The following is a 19,198-nucleotide window of genomic DNA, read 5'->3' on the forward strand; positions in this document are numbered from 1 at the left end:
ATTCATACACCTGAAACATAGCATTCACACAAATCAAGCTTAGACTGATCCACTCAACGCTCAATGCTCCAAAAGCACACATCATTTCAAAATGAAATTTAGCAACAGCATTCTGTTGTTATGGGAAAAAGACTCACTCTCAGTCTAGACACTTGGGGCTCAGGACAGCCAGCTTCTGAAATCTATTTGTTACAGATTTGCCTCTGGCAGCTTATTTAAACTACTTGCACCCTAGTTACTTCACTGCAAAGGTGGAAAAACCAATAATTGTAATTCAGCAAAATCTCACAAAATGGTCACAAGGATGAAATCAATCTTTTTATGAGATGCTTGGAGGGAATCATCCTCTAAACTCAACAAGAAAGAAATAATCACACTAGATTAAAGCAGTAGCATCCCATTCAGAAACATTTCAACATTATAGTCCACTCCCAAATTAAAGAACTCTTGAATATAAAGAAACAACTTTATGATTTGAGGCCACAAGCTTATTAGCTCTCTATCTCAAATTGTTTTGTGCTTCTCCATGAGAGTGGTAGGAAAAGCAATTCAACTTCCCTCATATAAGGAATCATCACGGGGTAAAATGTCAGAAATTTTAGAGAAAACAAAGAAAGGTCGCCTTGCATTCAAAATCAGATTAGAGCAGCCCTATAATGCACCAATAGATTGCCTTGTGCCCTGACAAGCTGCTAGGAATATAAACCCCTTAGTCCCTCAGCTGCACCAAAGCACACAACACATTCTGGTCCTAAGGCAGTAACGCAGCATGTCATACATCCTCCTTCAGTCACTGTGACATCTGTATGAGAGGAAAAACCACAGTAAGATTTCATAACATTGGTTACATCTCTGTGACAAGGTAATTCATCAGCACCAACAAGCTTGTACAGTGCAATGCTGAACCCCCATGTTATATTCCTGCAGTATTAATATCAGCCTCAGGTATTTGGTGTATTTCCCACTCAGTCTTTACTATACAGGAGAGTGGACAGTGAATTCATGACTAGGGAAGACTGAATCAAACTAAGAAAAAACCCTCTTTGAGCCCTCATAGCACTCAAAGCTCGCTCTTTCAGTGATAAAACTGGCCAAAACATGCACTAGGATATTAATTCCACAAACCTTATCAAAAGAAGATCAAGGTACAAAGGTATTTTAGGAAATGTAAGCACAATAAATTTATCACCTGGGCACTATTCAATTTACCAAAGACCCCACCTGTAAGTAACGTAAATAACATTTGGCATGAAATGCCTACTCTTACTGAAAACTGCTGAGCAAATACCACATTTGATTGCTGCATTTGACCAGTAGGGCAAGGTGTTACAAAGCATCCCCAAAGGATTAGTACTTTAAAGTAAATCTCAGGGATTTCCTATGTAATTCCTATTTCTTCATCCAAAAACCACGATCAAGAAAAATTTCTTGTAGTAAATGGATGGTTTGTTGCAGGGGCAACACATTTCAAAGAACACACCACCAGCCAGCCTCCTTCCCCTCTTTTCAGTCCCAAGAGCAAGAACATACACCTGAGGGTGCACAGCTTTCCAGAAAAGCATGGAATATGCTTGTAATGCTCATGAAACCACACATTGTAAAACAGATTCAGGTCTAGTCTAAACTCAGATGATTATTCCAATACTTGTGGAATGACTACACTATACACACAGTAACCTTCCTGTGAATGTGTTAAGTAATAGTAACTCTACGCTGAACGAAAAAGTCTCCTTTTACTTTTAATAAAGACAAAGTTCAATTCTTCATGAAGAAAATGGATAGATAAATAAACAGATAGTTGACAATACAAAACTTGAATATTCGGGAAGATGAGCCCTCCTTCCTGCCCACTGAAGGCAAAACTCTTAAAAGCACAGGACACAGTAAGTTCCATTTAAATAATAATTAAAAAAAAACATACCAGGCTCCTAAATTATGCTAGCTACCTGGTTCTAAACTTAGCAAGTCTAAATGATCAGGATCTGAAATACTTCAATCAGCACGTCAAATCAATAATGTAATGAATTAGAAAGCTACCCAAATTTGGGGCAATACATTACGTGTGTTTAGGTTAAGGAAACTGGAGATTGCTAGAAACTAGATTCAGTTTGCTACCTGAAAAGATTGTCACTAGAGATATTAAACATGCCAGGACATATGTGACTGGTAGGGCAGCTACATTTCTCAGTCAGAAATATGACATATAAAATGGCTTGATTTTGCTATAAGCAAGACTTGCTACACATGCAGAGTTAGGATTATTAACATGACCTGTATCATCTCGCACACAGTGAGTATATGCGACGTTTCTAAGCATGTAATAGTCTATTTGGGAATCTTACTTTTGAAAAACCCCAGACAAACATCCCAAGTACTCAAATTACATCTGAACAGAAGTTCCAGGCAGAAAAATTAGATGGACTGAGCTAAGGTGGACACATGGGAGCCTGAGACAGAGTAAATTTGCTGTTCTGAAATAAGCATTTGGAAAAAAACAAAGAAAGCCAAAAAACTTAAAAACAAACCCACAAAACAAAACAAAAAGCAAAACGAAAACAAAAACAAAAGAAAAACACATCTGTGTTGCAAACAAAACTATCTTTTGCTGTAAATATAATAATGAAAAGAGAAAAAAACTTGGCTTTTCCATTAGAACACGCAGAACAGAATCAGTGATTCAGACACTAGTACCTTTGATTGAACATGTTTCGTCTATAAAACATTAGAATCTTTGAAAAGTTGACTTCGCAGTACACACAAAAAGAAAATTAACATGGGAAATGGCTGCAAGTTTCTTTTGAGAGAGAACAGAGGGATAAAAGGACTGCATCTGCAATACTTTCAACTCAGTGGGGAAAAAAAGAAAAGAGGGATCCTAACTCAAAAATGAGAGGAAGAAAATTCTAAAATTGGAAATGCTTGCTGGAGACAGGAAGAAAGCCAATAACAATATTTTATGCTGGTGTGAAAGTGCTTTCATTGCATGCATAAGCCACTTCACAAGTACAGATACTGCCAGTCTGTACGTTAACTTCAGCAGTTCTACAATGAGTGGAGCCTGCAGCATCCCATAGCTTTATAACTACAAGTATATGCTAAAGATTACCTTCAAAACATAATTTTAAATAGCTCTAATGGTAGCCACTATTGGATATCTTTGTGTATATCAGCAGGTAGTGATATTTCAAGCACAAGCTTCATGTCTCAAATAACGTATACTACTCAAATAAAATGTCACCCATCAGCTTGTATTAACGGCAAAATCTCACAGTGCAAGTGTATCCAAACACAACTACCCAGGAGCTCTGCAAAAACTCAGCCATCCCCCATGCTGGTATCTATCCCTGAATCTAATAATTATGTAAGCAGTTCTGTTTGATTATTATGAACACCCAAATACAACTTTTTCAGTTATAAGTGCTTGCAAGACTTATCTCTGAGGTTTAAACCGTATTTTGTCAAAGTACTGTGTACCACGATGCAAATTTGCTGGGATATAGTATCACCCACTCCTGAGCATCAAATGATGTTCATGCATTAGAATTGATTCGATGTCTACCTTACAAACATGTCTACTACTCCAACTTTTAACTTTTTGATTTTGTAAATCAAAAGAAAGACATTTTAAACACCAAGAATCTTAAACAAGCATCCCAAAACCCTTGTAATGTATTTTAAGCTTGCAACTTTAAGGGAAAATTGTAAAAGGAAAAAAAAAAAAAAAAAAAGAAAAAGAAAAAAAAATTAAAAAAAGAATAAAGAAAAAAGTTTTTCAATTTGCTTAAATTCTACCTTTTAATATGATTTTTAATTCTCTCACATCCTTTACTTTTTAAAACCATCTAATATTTTTTCCCTAAACACACTGTCAAAACTGGAATACATTCTGTATTAAGAGCAGAAAAAAGTGACATTCATATAGAACAATAAAGCTTCAACTATTTCTGCTGCTCCAGGTTAGGATAGTGTTGCAGCTGTCCCTGTCCAGTTGTTTTGTGGTTTTGTTTGGTTTTTTTTTTGGTTGGGTTTTTTTTTGTGTTTTTTTTTATTTATTTTATTTTATTTTATTTGAAAGTAAGAGCTTATGTATGAGAACAAGGAAGTAAAAGTATTGAGGGGTGAAATTCAGTGTCTGTTTTGTTAAATTTAGTAACACTGTACTTGAAAACTAAAATTTAGTAACACTGTACTTGAAAACTATGTAAGAAAGGATATTAAGAGGAGGGGACTGAGTCCACAAGAAATCATATTCCTTAGCACAACCCAAGTGTTTTCATACCCCTAAACCCAATAAAACAAGGAACAAATACGCTGAGCAAACAGATTACAGAACTGCTGCATTTGCAAGTAAATGCACAAGTTAAAAGCAAATTTCTCTGGCCTAAACTATTATTTTTTCCTCATTGTAAGTTAAAAAAAACCCTCATTTCTTTTTGAATACCATGTCATGTTACGATTAATAATTTCAAATACTTTAAGTAAGTTCACATTTTATAATTATATTTTTGGCAATAAATCTCTTTAAATAAGGGCAGGAATAACATAACGTTTTATGTAATAAAAACATAGTACAAAATAAATATATCACATCATTATGAAAAGCAAAATTAGGTGTCCCAGCATTATTATGACTTGAAAATAGTAAATTTACATAGTTTCCAATCAGTTTTGTAGACATCTTTTATCTCACACATTATGTGCTTATAATCCACAAGATCTTTTATTAACTGAAGCTACGATTACAGAAGCTTCATCTGCAAACACTAATTAGCACAGACAGACTTAGATCTTTCTTGATAGCTGGGTGATCATGCCTGCAGTATGTTGCAGTGTTGGTACACACTGTTTTCAAATCAAATATTTAGATACTATTCTGGAACAGCTGGAACTTATGTGATTCCTTATTAAATTAAATAGTTGACATCTTTTGATGCATTTTTTATAGCAGCAACAAAAAGACACGGGCCTAGAAAAGACTTGATGATTGTAATCACGCTTTCCTATTCTCTTTTGATTGAATTAGAAGGCATTCTGCTGATTCTTTTTTCTTCTTTTATAAATCAGCGAATAAATGAAAAGTATTTTAATCACAATCCAAAGCAGAAAGGCACAGCAAGAGAAACCTTCAATTCTTACTTTACAGGGTATAAGGAAGCTGGGAGGCAGTGCCAGTCTTAATACAGAATCTGCCATCAGTCAATATATAAAGATTGAAAAGTCCTCAATGGCAAACAATTTTTGAAGTCCTCTGTTCCATCGATAGTTTCATGTTCTTTGCCTACCGCACTTGGAGGTGTTGCTAGACCTCGTTGCAGAGGCTCATGACAAGCTGTCACACGGGCACTCTTTAATCCCCTCCTTCTCACAAGCATTTTTACAGAATTTACTGCTGCAGCTGTGAAGGACCTGAAGAGTACTTATACATGCTCCTGCCCTTTGGAGGTGGATTTTAAATGGACACCTCAGAATTTGTATACTGGGGTAAGACTCTTGACTGTAGTTAAGAGGCACTTCCCAGAAATAGAAGAGAAGATCAGTGACAGTGGCAAGTGTTTCAGTGGTGTTTCAATGGGTGAGACTTAAAAATATCTTGACTGGAAAAGCAAATGCAGAAAGTCCCTTTAAGCAAGAGTAGTAGATGGCCTGAGGGGTGTCTCTTAGAAAGTCATTGAGAAGCTTTTATAAATCAAAAAAGGCAGCATGATATGCTGATACTGCAACATAACTGCCTGGGATACCATCTGACAAAACATCTAGAACCAGCAAGATGCAGCAAGCTACATACAGAAATACCAGAGGATTCGTTTGTGCTCTTCACATCAACTCCATATGCCCTGCAGAAGATTACATATTCTCACCATGCCACGTTAAAATCAATGGTAGCTGGCTCTGTAACTCCTACTGGGGGTCGGGGGGGAAATGCAAGAAACTACTGATATGATCTTGGAATGAGAAGAAACAGGAAGCAGAGACAAAGCAGGCATGTTGAAAAATAACATTAAAGGGAAAAACAGAGGAGGATTACAAAAAGGGAAGTGTTGTAAAGATGAAAAGGAAGACAAAACAACTAAAATGCACACAAAGATTAAAAGCAGGCAAGAAGCAAGAAACAGGAGAGGCAGGTTTGGCTTTTATGTAATTCTGGTTTTGAAATCAATGATTAATTTTATATGTATATTAAACTTTCTCAGTGTATCAAGAAATATTTACCCTCTATCCCCTGCAGTGCCAACAAAACAACTAGTTGTTCACCTTCAGTTACATAAGTAAAAAGCACAAAGCACATGGCAACTACTCACATCTCAAAAAAACCTCCAATAAGATCAAGCTATACTTTAACCGGCTGACACTATATTTTGAAGTTAAGAACTGCTCACAAACCAACATGAAAGAATCTCAACTTTATATAGAGCAACTGAGTAGGTTTCACATGAAGAGAAACAGAACAGCGGTTTTGCTTTTGCTGTGGAAGAACTGCATGTAACGTTTTGCTAGAGGCATTCTACTCTAAATGCATATTTTGATTAATTAATCATCAAATGTGTACATTATTTTAAGTAGTGTCTAGCTACAAGATGCAACTGCAAAGTATAAACTGCCTTAACTGGGAACAAAATCTGTAATAACAAGAGTAAATTTAGTTTTAAGAGTACCTAAATTTATAAAGATACCGATCTGTGCATGTATTATTATTCTAATTTATTGATGTTATACATTTAAAGCATTTTGGTTTCAATAGAAATCAGAAAAGCATAGTGATAAGAAAAGAAATAGGGTTTTTTACACAGTGATGTTCATACTAAAATGAGAAAACTATTTCCTAAGAAGCTCAGATTTCATGAAGGCAGTTACCTTACTCCTATCAATATTTTTAAACATTACCTACACTTTACAGTACAAAGCTATGTGTGCTTTCATAGCCAAAGTCCAACTCTTATAGCCCAATTGCCTGAACAGACCTCCTAGCTGCATTCTCGTCTCCCAGTAGAACCAGGACAAAAAAACCCATACTGTTCTGGTCTTCCTCAAACTGCAGCAACTATCCTGACACGGAGATTACTATTTCCAGGAGTACTGGGTCTGTGTGGCCAGGTTTTGGTAGCAGGCAGTGATGGTGGCAGCGCCTCTGGGGTAAAATATTTAAGAAGGGGGGAAAGTTTCTGTGCAACAGCAGCTGCAGCTGGAGAGAGGCGGGGGGCTGTGAGAGCAGCAGCCCTGCAGCCCCCCAGGGCAGGGCAGGAGGGGGCCGGGGGGCTCCAGGCGCCACAGCAGAGGTTCCCCAGCAGCCCAGAGAGGCCCACGGTGAGGCAGGATGTGTCCCACTCTGCCCATGGAGGTCCATGAGGGAGCAGACACCCCCCCCAGCCCGGGCAGGACCCCACGCCGGGGCAGGGGGTGCCCGCAGGAGCCGTGACCCGCGGGCAGCGGCGCTGGGGCAGCTCCTGGCAGGGCCTGTGACCCCGTGGGGAGAGGGGCCCGGGTGGGGTTGGGGCAGGGCTGGGACCCCGCGGGGACCCCCCTGGGGCCGGCTGGGCCTGAAGGACGGCAGCCCGTGCAGGGGCCCACGCCAGGGCAGTCACAGGGGGCAATTTAAAACGACCATCCAAATCTTCCTGCATATCACAGACCAAAAACAGCAGAAAGCACATCCAAGACTATCAGCTCAGCCTAACTGCTTTTCTGGTAAAGTCTGAAAGGAAAAACTAACCGCTCCCCGAACGCATATCTAGTTAATAAGAAAATTGTCCTCTGTCTGCTTCTGCCTGTGATGCATATTTCACCCTGTCACATCACTGGTAGACCATAAAGCAGCTTCACACTTACAGATGGATTCACCTGCTTGCAGGTTAAGCCAAGACAGATCGACATGCCTTGCTCCTGTCTTTCTAATATTGATGGATAGCAAAGTTAGATGTTTGAATCAAGTCTCTCTTTCATACTGACCCCAGAAAGGGAACAGATTAATCAGGAAGAAGTGGTAAGTAAGCCCACACATGAGTAACATTTAATTAAAGTAATTCTGTGGGCAGGTAGGTGGGCGTGTGGGAAAGCTGAAGAAATGGGTATGTGGGAGAGGAATGGAAACTTGTGAGTACAAACAGGATTTGAAAAAAAAAAATGTATTTTCAGGTTTGGGTTGAGGGGTAATAGGCCATTAAGCCATCCTTAACTGAGACCTACATGTCGTCATGCAGGAGAGTACATTTAGCTCTTGTGTAACCCTGGACAAAGACTGTCACATTAACAGAAGTTCAGCCTTATGACTTATGGAAGAAAGGAAGCCTACCTGGATGATCTTCATAGCTTTTAACTACAAACCTTGTTAGTTTTCCATCTGCCTGTGCTACCTGACCATTCGGACCTCTCTAATGGAGAGTCAGTTTCTTGCAAGCAAGGACCTAAGATGTTGATGGTTAACCAAGAAGTTACAAGCATGTTCTCCACATGCCATTGCATAAAGTACTCTACTCCACGCAATATACAAATTTATACTGCAATTACAAAGAGTTGGTACAGGGAGGAATCAATGACTTCTGATCAAGTTGCAAACCATTAACTATCATTTGCATGCCAATTACAAGAGAATGGAAAACATCATCAGTCTTACCTAGCCTAGCACAGCCAGTCCTGCATTTAGTGAAAATGAGAGTTAATTGTCACCAAAAAAATGCCCCCTGTAAGGATCAGGTTTAATTACTGTGTTACAATGTGAAGCAAAGATGCAGAAGGTCAAATACAAAGTTGTAATGAGCTATTTCACCATACCAAGATCCCGTTTGAAATTTATGCTCAGTTTATTCAGCAAAATGTGCAATAAATGTTTTTCTCAATGCATCAGAACCCGAAGCACAGCCAAAGCATTTGGATGCCACAGCTACTTAGACTGCATAGAGAGAAGACAAAGTCAATAATGGAACATGTAGAAGGATTGGTGTTGAGCAGCAGCCCAAGAGCCAACACAAAGTTGTCTATTGATAACACAAGAAAACTCAAAAAAATAATACTGTTAACTTGTTCAGGGCCAAGCAGGGAGAAAATTGTTTAGTTGGTCAATTAAACTTGACAGATCAAAAATTAATTGGTAATGCTTTTTAGAATAAATGTTTCAAGTTGGAGTAATATGATCATGTCTCTGGTTGATAATGTGATTGAAAAGACCTCTGCAATGTTTTCTACTTTAAATCTGCCTTAGAGTTGGCTGGAATTACCTGCTCAAGTGATCAAAGAACTGTTATTCAGCCCCACAATGAACATTCAGAGGGGTATTCAATGGTGTTCAGCTAATTTATTTGAGCAAACATTACTAGAGATGAAGGAGCATAATTGCTGTCTTTATCCCTGCGTGGGGTTTTTGTTTTTGGGGAGGACCTTCAGCTTTATTACTTCACTGATTTCAAGCACTTAAAAATCATGCGAGGAAGTTAAAATTGCAATATCTCAACACCCAACCCCCCCACCCCAAATAATAATTGTCATGCCTTCTGTTTCAATATCACATTTGAAATCTTTTCTTGCTATGAGAATCAAAAGGAAAAAGAAGCCACGGTGACACCTAAATCACAAGGACCAGTTACCGAGATTTCAGAACACAAGATGCGCTGATAGGCAGGCAGTGGCACAGTCAGCTGGCAGCATGACAGCTGCTCTCCTCACACCAGGTACCCACTCACAGAATGACAAGTACTTTCCCGCAGTAAAGCCCAAGTTAACTCAGCAACACAGGAAAAGGAGAGGTGGTTATCTCCTTACCAGGCAAAACAACTAAGTACGCAAACAGCCACTTTTTAAACAGTATCATAGAAAACAGTTGCTTTAAGGTTTTGTGTATCCTTGAGAAAAATCTATTTTAGAGCATGCACTGACACATGTAGCTGCGAAAGTGAGCAATACGTTCCTGCTATTCCTTAGCATAAGCAAAGAAACACATGTGGGGCATAGTTACAAAGTTTACACGCAGGGCTCTCAGCAAGGAAGCCTCTTAGAAGGAATAATGCCTATGATCACAAGTCATTACCGTGCCTTGCCAAACCAGCACAGCATTATGTTATCTATTTGGGATGTCAGTTTTGATCTCTTTACTATAGAGTAGGAGCCGGACCAGGTTGCTCGCTTCTGCAGCTCTGAAGCACTCGGGGTCTTGAAAAAAGCTCCTTGAAATATTTTCTTCAAGTAGCAGTTGGGACCAAATATAATAGGTAGTATAAATGAAATAGCATACCATGCTGATACAATAGCCTACACCAGCAGGATATGATTTAGATGAATAAACACTGCTGTAACAATTGTCAAATTATTATCAGCCATCTAGCATACTGGTGGCAAACATCTATAGACAAAAATACAGAATGGAAATAGAATAAAAACTGGGTCATTGATAGTAGTTGGGAAAAAAAAAAATATCTATGTGGAAATCTGACTTGCAAGACAGCCCACTTCATGATGAAAAGTTCCTTGCTCCTCCACAGAAGGAGCACAGTCCTCTGAGTGCCACTGGTTTGAGACACACTGTTGTAAAAACAGCTGATGGACAACTGTAAACCAAGTAGGATATAGCCCGCTGATTAATATGGAATAGAATTTCTTGAAACAGCTAACGTATCTGACATCCTCGGGAGATGGACAGATCAGGAATAAAATAGTAGGAAAGCAAGAGTGGAAGAACAAGCAAGTTCAACATGGTGAATACTTTTCCAGTCCAGAGCATCACTAAGCCTTCCCAAATCCTTAGATGAAGAGATATCCTCTGAGATATGACTAAGGAATGGACAAGCCTGGACATAATTAACACCAAGAAAAGAAACCATCAAACTTACAAGCCATTAAGATCTCAAAGAACATACACAATTTCAAGGTAAAGCAGGACAACAGTTACAACAGACATGCAGTATCTAATATATCAGTTATTCTCACACAGTAGAGTATCAAGTTCATTGGATGCCACATGAGGAACTTTGGTAGTAACCAAGCTGAAATTTAGTCCTAACAGCAAACTTATACATAAAATACCTCATCATCTTCAGTGATCACAGCCAAAGCACACCTTTGCACTACATGTCTTCCACAGGACCTCAGCAGCACTGCATCCCCGTGCCACCCTGGTTATTGATTCAGAACCACTTCGGACAGAAAAGCACTATGCACTGATCCACCCACACTCCTCCAAGTAACCTGCTTTTTCCCTCCAGGACTCCTATCCAAGCACACAACTTATCAAGGCTTTTCAGCCTGTGGAATCTGGTGAAGTCCCTGCCCAAGGCAGAAAGCCTGCACAAGAGGCTCGAGTTTTCTCTAATGCAAAAGTAGAATGAAGTTTAGGGCAGAATATTTTTTGTACACACACACACACAACACAGAGCATTATTAAAACCTCAGTTTTTACCATACCATATTTACTTTCATTATTAGTATAAGACACTTAGAATAGGAAACACTACAGGAAAAACATTTACTTTAATATTACTGCTTTCTTACACATGCCCAGTAAACGCCCTTTGTATCTACATAGTCATTGCCCACTGACATCAACATAAGTTGAGCATGAAAACCACAGGCAAAAACTGAACAAGTTTTACTCTCGGAACAATGTATGTACAATGTGTTTGCATATATACATATGTACACAGGTAAAAGGTGATATGATATTTCATAAAATGATCAAAAGTCTGTCTTAAAAATACGTTAAAATATGTAACTATTTAACATAACACTCAAACCCACTCTGCAAAATCATCAGACATTACTTTTACCATAACTTTGTAACACACTTACCATTGATCCATCCTTCTTGAAAGAAGCAATTTACTATTTTTGTTAATGACTAAAAGCACGTTTGATGCTATGCAACTCCAAAAGTCTACCAACCAGCACTTAAATAACCCAGTACTGGATGAGTATTGATTGTGCATATACTCAGATGGACTACTTCCTTGATTAAAGTTAAACAAATATATTGATCCAAAAAGATGAAAACCGTATTATTCAGAAAAGACTCAAAGTAACTTTTGACAGTATTTTATTACCTACAGAAGATTTTGTATTATTTCAGCTAAATCATCCTGTCTTTGAACATTTACTTCCCTTTTATCTGGTATATTTTCTCCTGTTTCACAGCATCTGAATATGAAGTTAGCAATCCCTATACATGCAATCTAAGAACCTCTTGTGCCAAACACTTACCCTAATAGAATCTTGTTTTACACTTTTTTAGCAAGTAATGGATTAAAAAAAAAAAAAAAAAAAAAAATCACTAGGAAGTACACTTTTTGGAAGTACAAAAGAATTTCTCACCCCACATCCTCACTGCTAGATGAATGTCCATTAAATTACATGTGAATTGATTAAGGATAACATGCAGAAAAGTCTTAACAATATCAGAACATTCCATACTCCTCAATTGCAATTTTCAAAGAGCTTGGTAGTCAATTCAAGCGAAAGCAAGCAAGACTGTTCTCTCTTAACTGAAAAGAACTTTGGAATCAAACTAGGAGAGAAGTGGAAGGAAAATGGCAGTTTTTTTGATAGGGTAGATACCCAAGGCAGTTGGAAGTCCACAGAAAGTCACTGCTACAAAGGACAAAAGATACCCAGAGCATTATATGCAGATATTATGTGTGCTCCCTGGAGCAGGTCAAGGTATAAAAAGGGTCTGTGCAATAGTTTGTTGTAAAAAGTAAAATCCAAGAGGAAAAAAAAGGATCCCTTCCTATTAAGTTCTCAGCAAAATATTTTAGTTTTAATCAAAGAAAAGCATACACTCTCTTCTGATCAGATTTGCCTGCTTTAATAGCATATAGAAAATACTATATATTCTGTAATCCTGTATTTATTAATGTCCCACACCAAGTCCAAGCTGGTTTCAAGCACTGTCATTTTGTCTTGGCAGTACTATACATCCAATTTGAAAGGCTCTGAGTGACCAAAGACAACACAGGAAACCTTTACTAGAGGCTACAGATTCTACTCCTAAAGAAATCAAGTCTATAGATTTTCTATATTAAGAGCACTCTACTGTACACAAAATTGCAAACGTGTAATAGAACTGATGATCAGAATCTTGTTCAATTTGCAGCAAATTGGGATACCAACAGTGGTTCCAGCTGGGCTGGGATCACACTGTGATGTAGTAAAGGAATCAACAAAAGTTGCATGGAACCTTTCGATTTTTATCTCTATTATTTATAACTTTATCGAGGTTTAGGTAGCACTAGACCCAATGTGAGCTCTAGCTTCCAGTGTCTAATTCTTTCAGACAAAAAGAAAGAAACTGGGACACAGAAAAAGCCAGGGTATGTGCCTAGCCTCACTGTGCAGTAAGATCTTCATGGATGTGGTTAAGTCACTTCTGGTACTAGTTCTACAAATTAGATACAGTGCCCTGCAGTTTATTAGCTTTGTATTTCAAACTTTTATGATGCATTTTTAGAATATCTCCAGCTTCACATGTACATAAATATGCACATGAATAAGAAAATTCAAAAATTGCTCTTGCCTCCAATAGCTTGCCTAATCCACATTAATCACAGCAGCATTCTTTTGTGAAAGACTGATCAATTGATCATTCGTCTTATAATGTTTACTGAAAGGAAACTATGTAAAAATATTGGAACCTACCAGGGCTACTATGTCCCCACATCAATTCAACTTAAAATTCTTGAAGACTCAAACCCAGCTATTCTAAAAACGAGCAGGAACTGGAAAGAAGTATTTTTTTTCCTTCAACAATAAAGACCACATGGAGTTACAAAGTTGACACAGTGCTATTGAAGCTCTGTTTCATAATAAAAACATATATTATTGAACCTACAGAGAGATGTACACAGCTGAACCCTCGTAACGTTACAAAGCCCCTGTCAAATCTGCCTGGGATCTATCTGCATATACTTATATATAATCTCTGTACAGCATGTTAAGTGAAATGCTAATGAGACACTGTGTAACAGATTTTAGAACTAGGTACCCATAATTAAATTGTGCAAACAATATTTGACTGTGTGTTTGTAAAACTAACCTGTGAGTAATGTGTTAAATGTCAAAGCTACTTTGAACAATGTAGATCAACAGAGATACACTTCTTGTAAACTTGTATTTTCAATGCATTGTTCTCCAGGGAGGAATAGTATCCGTTGCAATTTAGAAAAAAAACATATATATTTTTTTTCAAACAGAACAAACCAAAACTTTCTCAAAAATACCTTAAAGTCAAAAGTAAGGAAATCTAATTCTTTATAAACAGCATGAGAGCTACTTCAAAACATTATGCACATTCTTCTGTAAAAAAGGAAAGAGGAAGGCAAGAAAAGGTTCCAAATAAAAAGAGCAAATAACTATACTATATTCCCCAAATACAAAAGGTTAGTGGAATTGAAGTATTATCCTTCAGAGAATGGAAATTCACTCCATGTGGAACCAGAAGGGAGAAAGTGTATGACAGGTAAAATATAAGTTGGATATTAGGAAGGCAAAAAGGAAATAAGAAAAGCAGATAGCAAAGGATACAAAAACAAATAACAATAAAGCCTATTAGTATATCAGAAGCAGGAAACTTTCAAGGGAATCATTGGATTTGCTAGAGCTGGGATTGAATACAGCACCTGAAGAAGATAAGGGCATTGCAGACAATCCAAATTATTTCTTTTCATCAGCCTTTGCCATGGAAAATGTTGGAAAAAACGCATACCTCACTTTTCTGATAAAGAGACTAACACTTCTTCAAACTGAAAAATCAAAAAGGGGTGAAGAAACACAATAAATTGAAAGCAATAAATGATGAGGGATGAGCTCCTGTCCCACTCACATCGACAGGTGTTTTACCATTGATTTTCGCACTACACAGTCTTTTACTTCAGAACTGAACAACAGACCAACAGTTGCAAAGTATGAAACAGCTGAGCTGGGCATTGCAGTGGACTGTTCAGTGTGCAGCTGTGGTCAAAAGAGCAAGCAGAATAGCAGAATATAAAAGGAATGAGACAGGGACAGTAGGAAAGATCATACCTTTAATCACTGTCCAATCTTTTCTGGAGAATCTATTCAGCTTAGGGTTCCTGCTCTAAACCAGCAACAGTGCATATGGCAAGAGTTTGACAACAGTAAAAAATAATTATGGAAGATAATTTTAAAAGGTAGAAAGAACCAGGAAGTTAACTTAGCAAAGAGATGAATAAGAGGGGACACTGCAGAGCTGCAAAGGATGCTATAAGATATATGTAAATAGGATGGTATGCAACTTAAACTTTCTCACACCACTAAAGCAAAGGCCCAATCAGGGCAATAAAAAGTTACCATGTCAAAAATAATATGCCCAAAACATTTTACTGCATAAACTGCAAAACTATGTAATTAATTCACAAAGACATCTCTATGATAATCACAAGGAATATTTTTGTGCGATTGATATTGCTTTTCTTTCTTGTTGATACCCATATAAAGAAATCAGTGACACAGCAATAAATATAAATCCTCGGAAAACTCATTTAAGGGAGCGTGCTTTCCCTTTTCTCTTGCTCTAATGCATGAAACTTTTCAGGTTTGACATATGCCAGGGAAGGAAGGGAAGGAAAGATGAGGTATGGAGCACGGTGGCAGCAAGGACAAGGACAGCTAGCAGAGGTGTTTCAAGCACATGCTCAAATTGTAGCATGCTGTCTGTTCTGTGTTAGATCCTACACATGTAATACAGGTGGTTGATGGCTCAGAAATCTGCCAGATGCTGGCACTGGATATATTGGGTCCCAATCTAAAATAAAGACAGAAGCACTGTGTGAAATCTGTGACTTAAACTACAAGGTAGGGCCATCCAAGGCATCTCTTGCATAATTCATGACACTTCAGAACTCCATGTATAAATCAAATAGAAGGGAACTTTATCATTTCTGCTCTGTTGAGCACAGATCCACAGACAACTTTGGTAATGGCTGCACAAACAAGCTCTCTGGAAAATACAGCATTACAGACATGCTCTTCACAATCGTCATTCACACAGTTCTGCAAGTAATTGTAGTATAGTGTCATTCAATGAACACTTCTATGAAAAACTACTCATAAGTGGCAAAAATACAGATGCCATTAAAAATAATAATATGAGTCTGGTTTGGGGTGGGTTGTTTTTTCATTTGGGTAGGGTTTTTTCCCCAAATAACTGCTTACAACCACTCTTTTGCAATGTTTTTCCATGTTGGACTTAGTCAAACTTTATTATATGACTCATGGTCTTGTTATTAATCACTTTGTCTAATACTGAAGCAAACTACAGATTCTACAAAGCTCCCACACTTAACTAAGAGGCTCCAAAAGCAGCAAAATTATATTCCTCAAGTTCAACGGTAAACTTTGACAGACTTTCAACCCTGAAACAGTGAGCAATCCTAGCACAAACAAAGAGCAAAACTATTCAGTGTAACATAAGGATAAATGTTATCAATAAAGACACATGTAACTTCTTGAACCACACTGCTTTAGAAATATCTGTAACCTTGACTTACTGTGGCTGTGCCGGAGACAGTTTGTGCATTTGTGTCAGCTGCACTCTGTTCAGAGTGTGTCTGGGCAGGAGGGTACATGTTTAACGTGTGCTCTGGAACAGTGGTTTGGCCTGTGTAGTCTGGAGCTGGATGAGGATGTGGGGCTGTGTATTCTGCAGGGATACCGTTCTGAGGTGGAGCAAACTGGGCTGAGGCATAAGGCTGTGCCATTGTGTCAGGAGGTGCTGTAGCTTCCTGATTACCCTGTAGAATTAAAGGAAAAAAGAGGAAGAAGAAATGTGGTGTGAGATAAAATAAGCCATGATCCTGCACATGTAACGCAGAAAGCGATGATAAGAATTCTGCTAAGATTGCTGGCCCAAAAAGGGCACAACGGCTGTTTCTCGAGGAGAAAATTTCTTATCTGAATTAAATCCACTGTGCCAACCCTATTAAATCTTACTATAATTAGACAAACAAATCTGCTGTTCTATGGATAATGGTAGACTATTCTTTAACTGGGAAAGGTCAGCGAAATCTACCTGAACTAATGCCTCAACCCAGACAATGAGGAGGAAAAAAGCTCGGTTTGTTCCCAAGGCTGCTGAGCGTGACTGCCAATCCAGAGCTCTGATAAGGTAAGCCCATGGCCAGCGATCCACTCTGACCTGCCCTCCACAGAACACAATACTGCAACCTACACACAGCACGGTAACCATACACTGAAAATATTTTATGAAACAACGCTCTACGAGATATCCAGAAATACTCCGAGGTACACCGTATTGAGCAACTGCACGAAACAAATGCGAAAAAAATAATGAGATCCACTCAAAATCATAAGCATTTGAATCTAAAAATACATCAAGATCTTCACATAAAAGAAAAATTCTATGCTGTAGGCTGTCAAAAGAAATAGATTTAAGAGCTTTCGAGGCTTTAAATTTGAAGACAACAGTATTTTATTTCCATATTACAATAAGCCTATACAATTAAACACAAATGCCCTCATCTCTTCATAAACAGATCCATCTTTCTCTTTGATATAATGAAGGATAGTTGAGCATGTTAATTTAGCAGAGACGTCTGACTAAATGCTCTGCTCATACCAAACAGTAATTATTCTAGGGGAGGAAATGTACAGAACAAGCCTTCAGAACCTACATAAAAGTTGTCCAAAACATAACGCTGCAGATGACACAGCATTAGAGGCCATTAATACAGAGACTATCCCAAACTCAGATGAACTGATTTACAGGATAAAATTATCCCTCTAGGTATCAAGTAATGTAAAAAATTAATATTTGAGTAAAATTCCAATTAGTCTTCTAAATACTCTGCCATTCTCCCACCAAAACATGTACAAATAACTGCACAGGACTAATGTAGGGATTTTGCTTATTTGTACACATCAGTCCCTGTCTTCCAAATATCAGAACAGGCTGCATGAATAAAAGACATTGTTTTGCATTTTGTACTTCAGGACATTTCCAGCCCATTTCAACGAATTATGACATAATTATTAATGACATCATTTCTCTGACCTGAACTGGTCCTAAACTCAAGAGCTTTTAAGAATTTGCAAAACCACAGCACAGAAATAAGTTTTGGTGCATGGCAGGCTGAGAAGGGAAAATTAAATTTTCCTTTGTAAAAGGTACTCATTGTGCCCCCCAAAATTAAAAGTTTATATCAGCAATAAAACCCTCCCTAATTTTAATCCCATTCTTGCATCTGTTTTAGTGTATGGCCTTGGACAAGTAGTTTACATTGCTTCATTCGACCATCTTTAAAAAATGAGAACAGTGACAAATACGTACTTCACAGGGTTAAGTCAGCAGGTTTCATTTGCATATATCTACAACCATTCCAAGGTTAATGCTGCACTGATACTGGCTCTGCTTAAATTTCAGTGGAGGTTAAAAAGTCTTGTAAATGTATACTTATACCCTCTCATATTAAAATGGCAAGGTCCCTTTCTTATTTCTTTTACCTAATACTTTCACTATTAAAAAAAAATAAAATAAACCCTAGATTCAGTAAAACCCAGCAATGATTGGATTACACCAACATCATTTATGAAATTTTAAAGAATTATTTTAAAAACTTGGGGGGCAGGCAGGCCACCTTAAATTTTTAATCAAATATTTTAGGAGGGACTTCAGCAAGTGGTAAGAATGAACAACAGCAAATCAAACTTCTGCCTGTACAAGCATTTTCACTGTGCTGGCTTTGAAAAACAGTAGCTGGTTACTACTGGTCCTTAAGCTAGTCCTTCATGTCAGATGCTAAACATGGCATTAGAGTCAGCAGCTGTTAAAAGAGAACAATAATGGCAACAAAGGGACCAAGGGCTAATGTCCAGGTGCATTTGATCTAAAGGTTTTTATACCACCTCCAGCCCTAAACCAGATGTTACTGAGACCCCCACTGTTTCTCATTAACCTTGACAGCAGTTCCATGAGACCCTAATTAATATTCAAAGCATTTACACTTAGTGCTAATTACAGCTAATATTTAATTAAGAGGGTTGAACTTTCATATTATTTTTACCAGCAACTGCAAACAACTCACTTTTTAGATTTATCATAAAATGGCAAACTGCACTGGCAATTCCAGAACCTTCACATTGCTGAGACCCTTCCACCTCTTTCATTAGGCTTGTTAGGCTGAGATCTGGATCACTCATTTATAACCGAGACCCCATTAATATGTAAACAACGAAGGGTTAGGGGGTT

General features: G+C 37.9%; 1 protein-coding gene across 1 annotated transcript in view; it reads right to left on the reverse strand.

The window, feature by feature from the left end:
• Positions 1 to 19,198, reverse strand: part of RBFOX1 (RNA binding fox-1 homolog 1) — a 917,418-nt gene that overhangs the window by 124,643 nt on the left and 773,577 nt on the right. Inside the window, 1 exon segment of the mRNA XM_055806591.1 lies at positions 16,482 to 16,724. Within this exon segment, the coding sequence (XP_055662566.1) occupies positions 16,482 to 16,724 (243 nt within the window).

The sequence above is a fragment of the Falco peregrinus genome, chromosome 5 (genome assembly GCF_023634155.1).
Source record: "Falco peregrinus isolate bFalPer1 chromosome 5, bFalPer1.pri, whole genome shotgun sequence".
Taxonomy (NCBI): domain Eukaryota; kingdom Metazoa; phylum Chordata; class Aves; order Falconiformes; family Falconidae; genus Falco; species Falco peregrinus.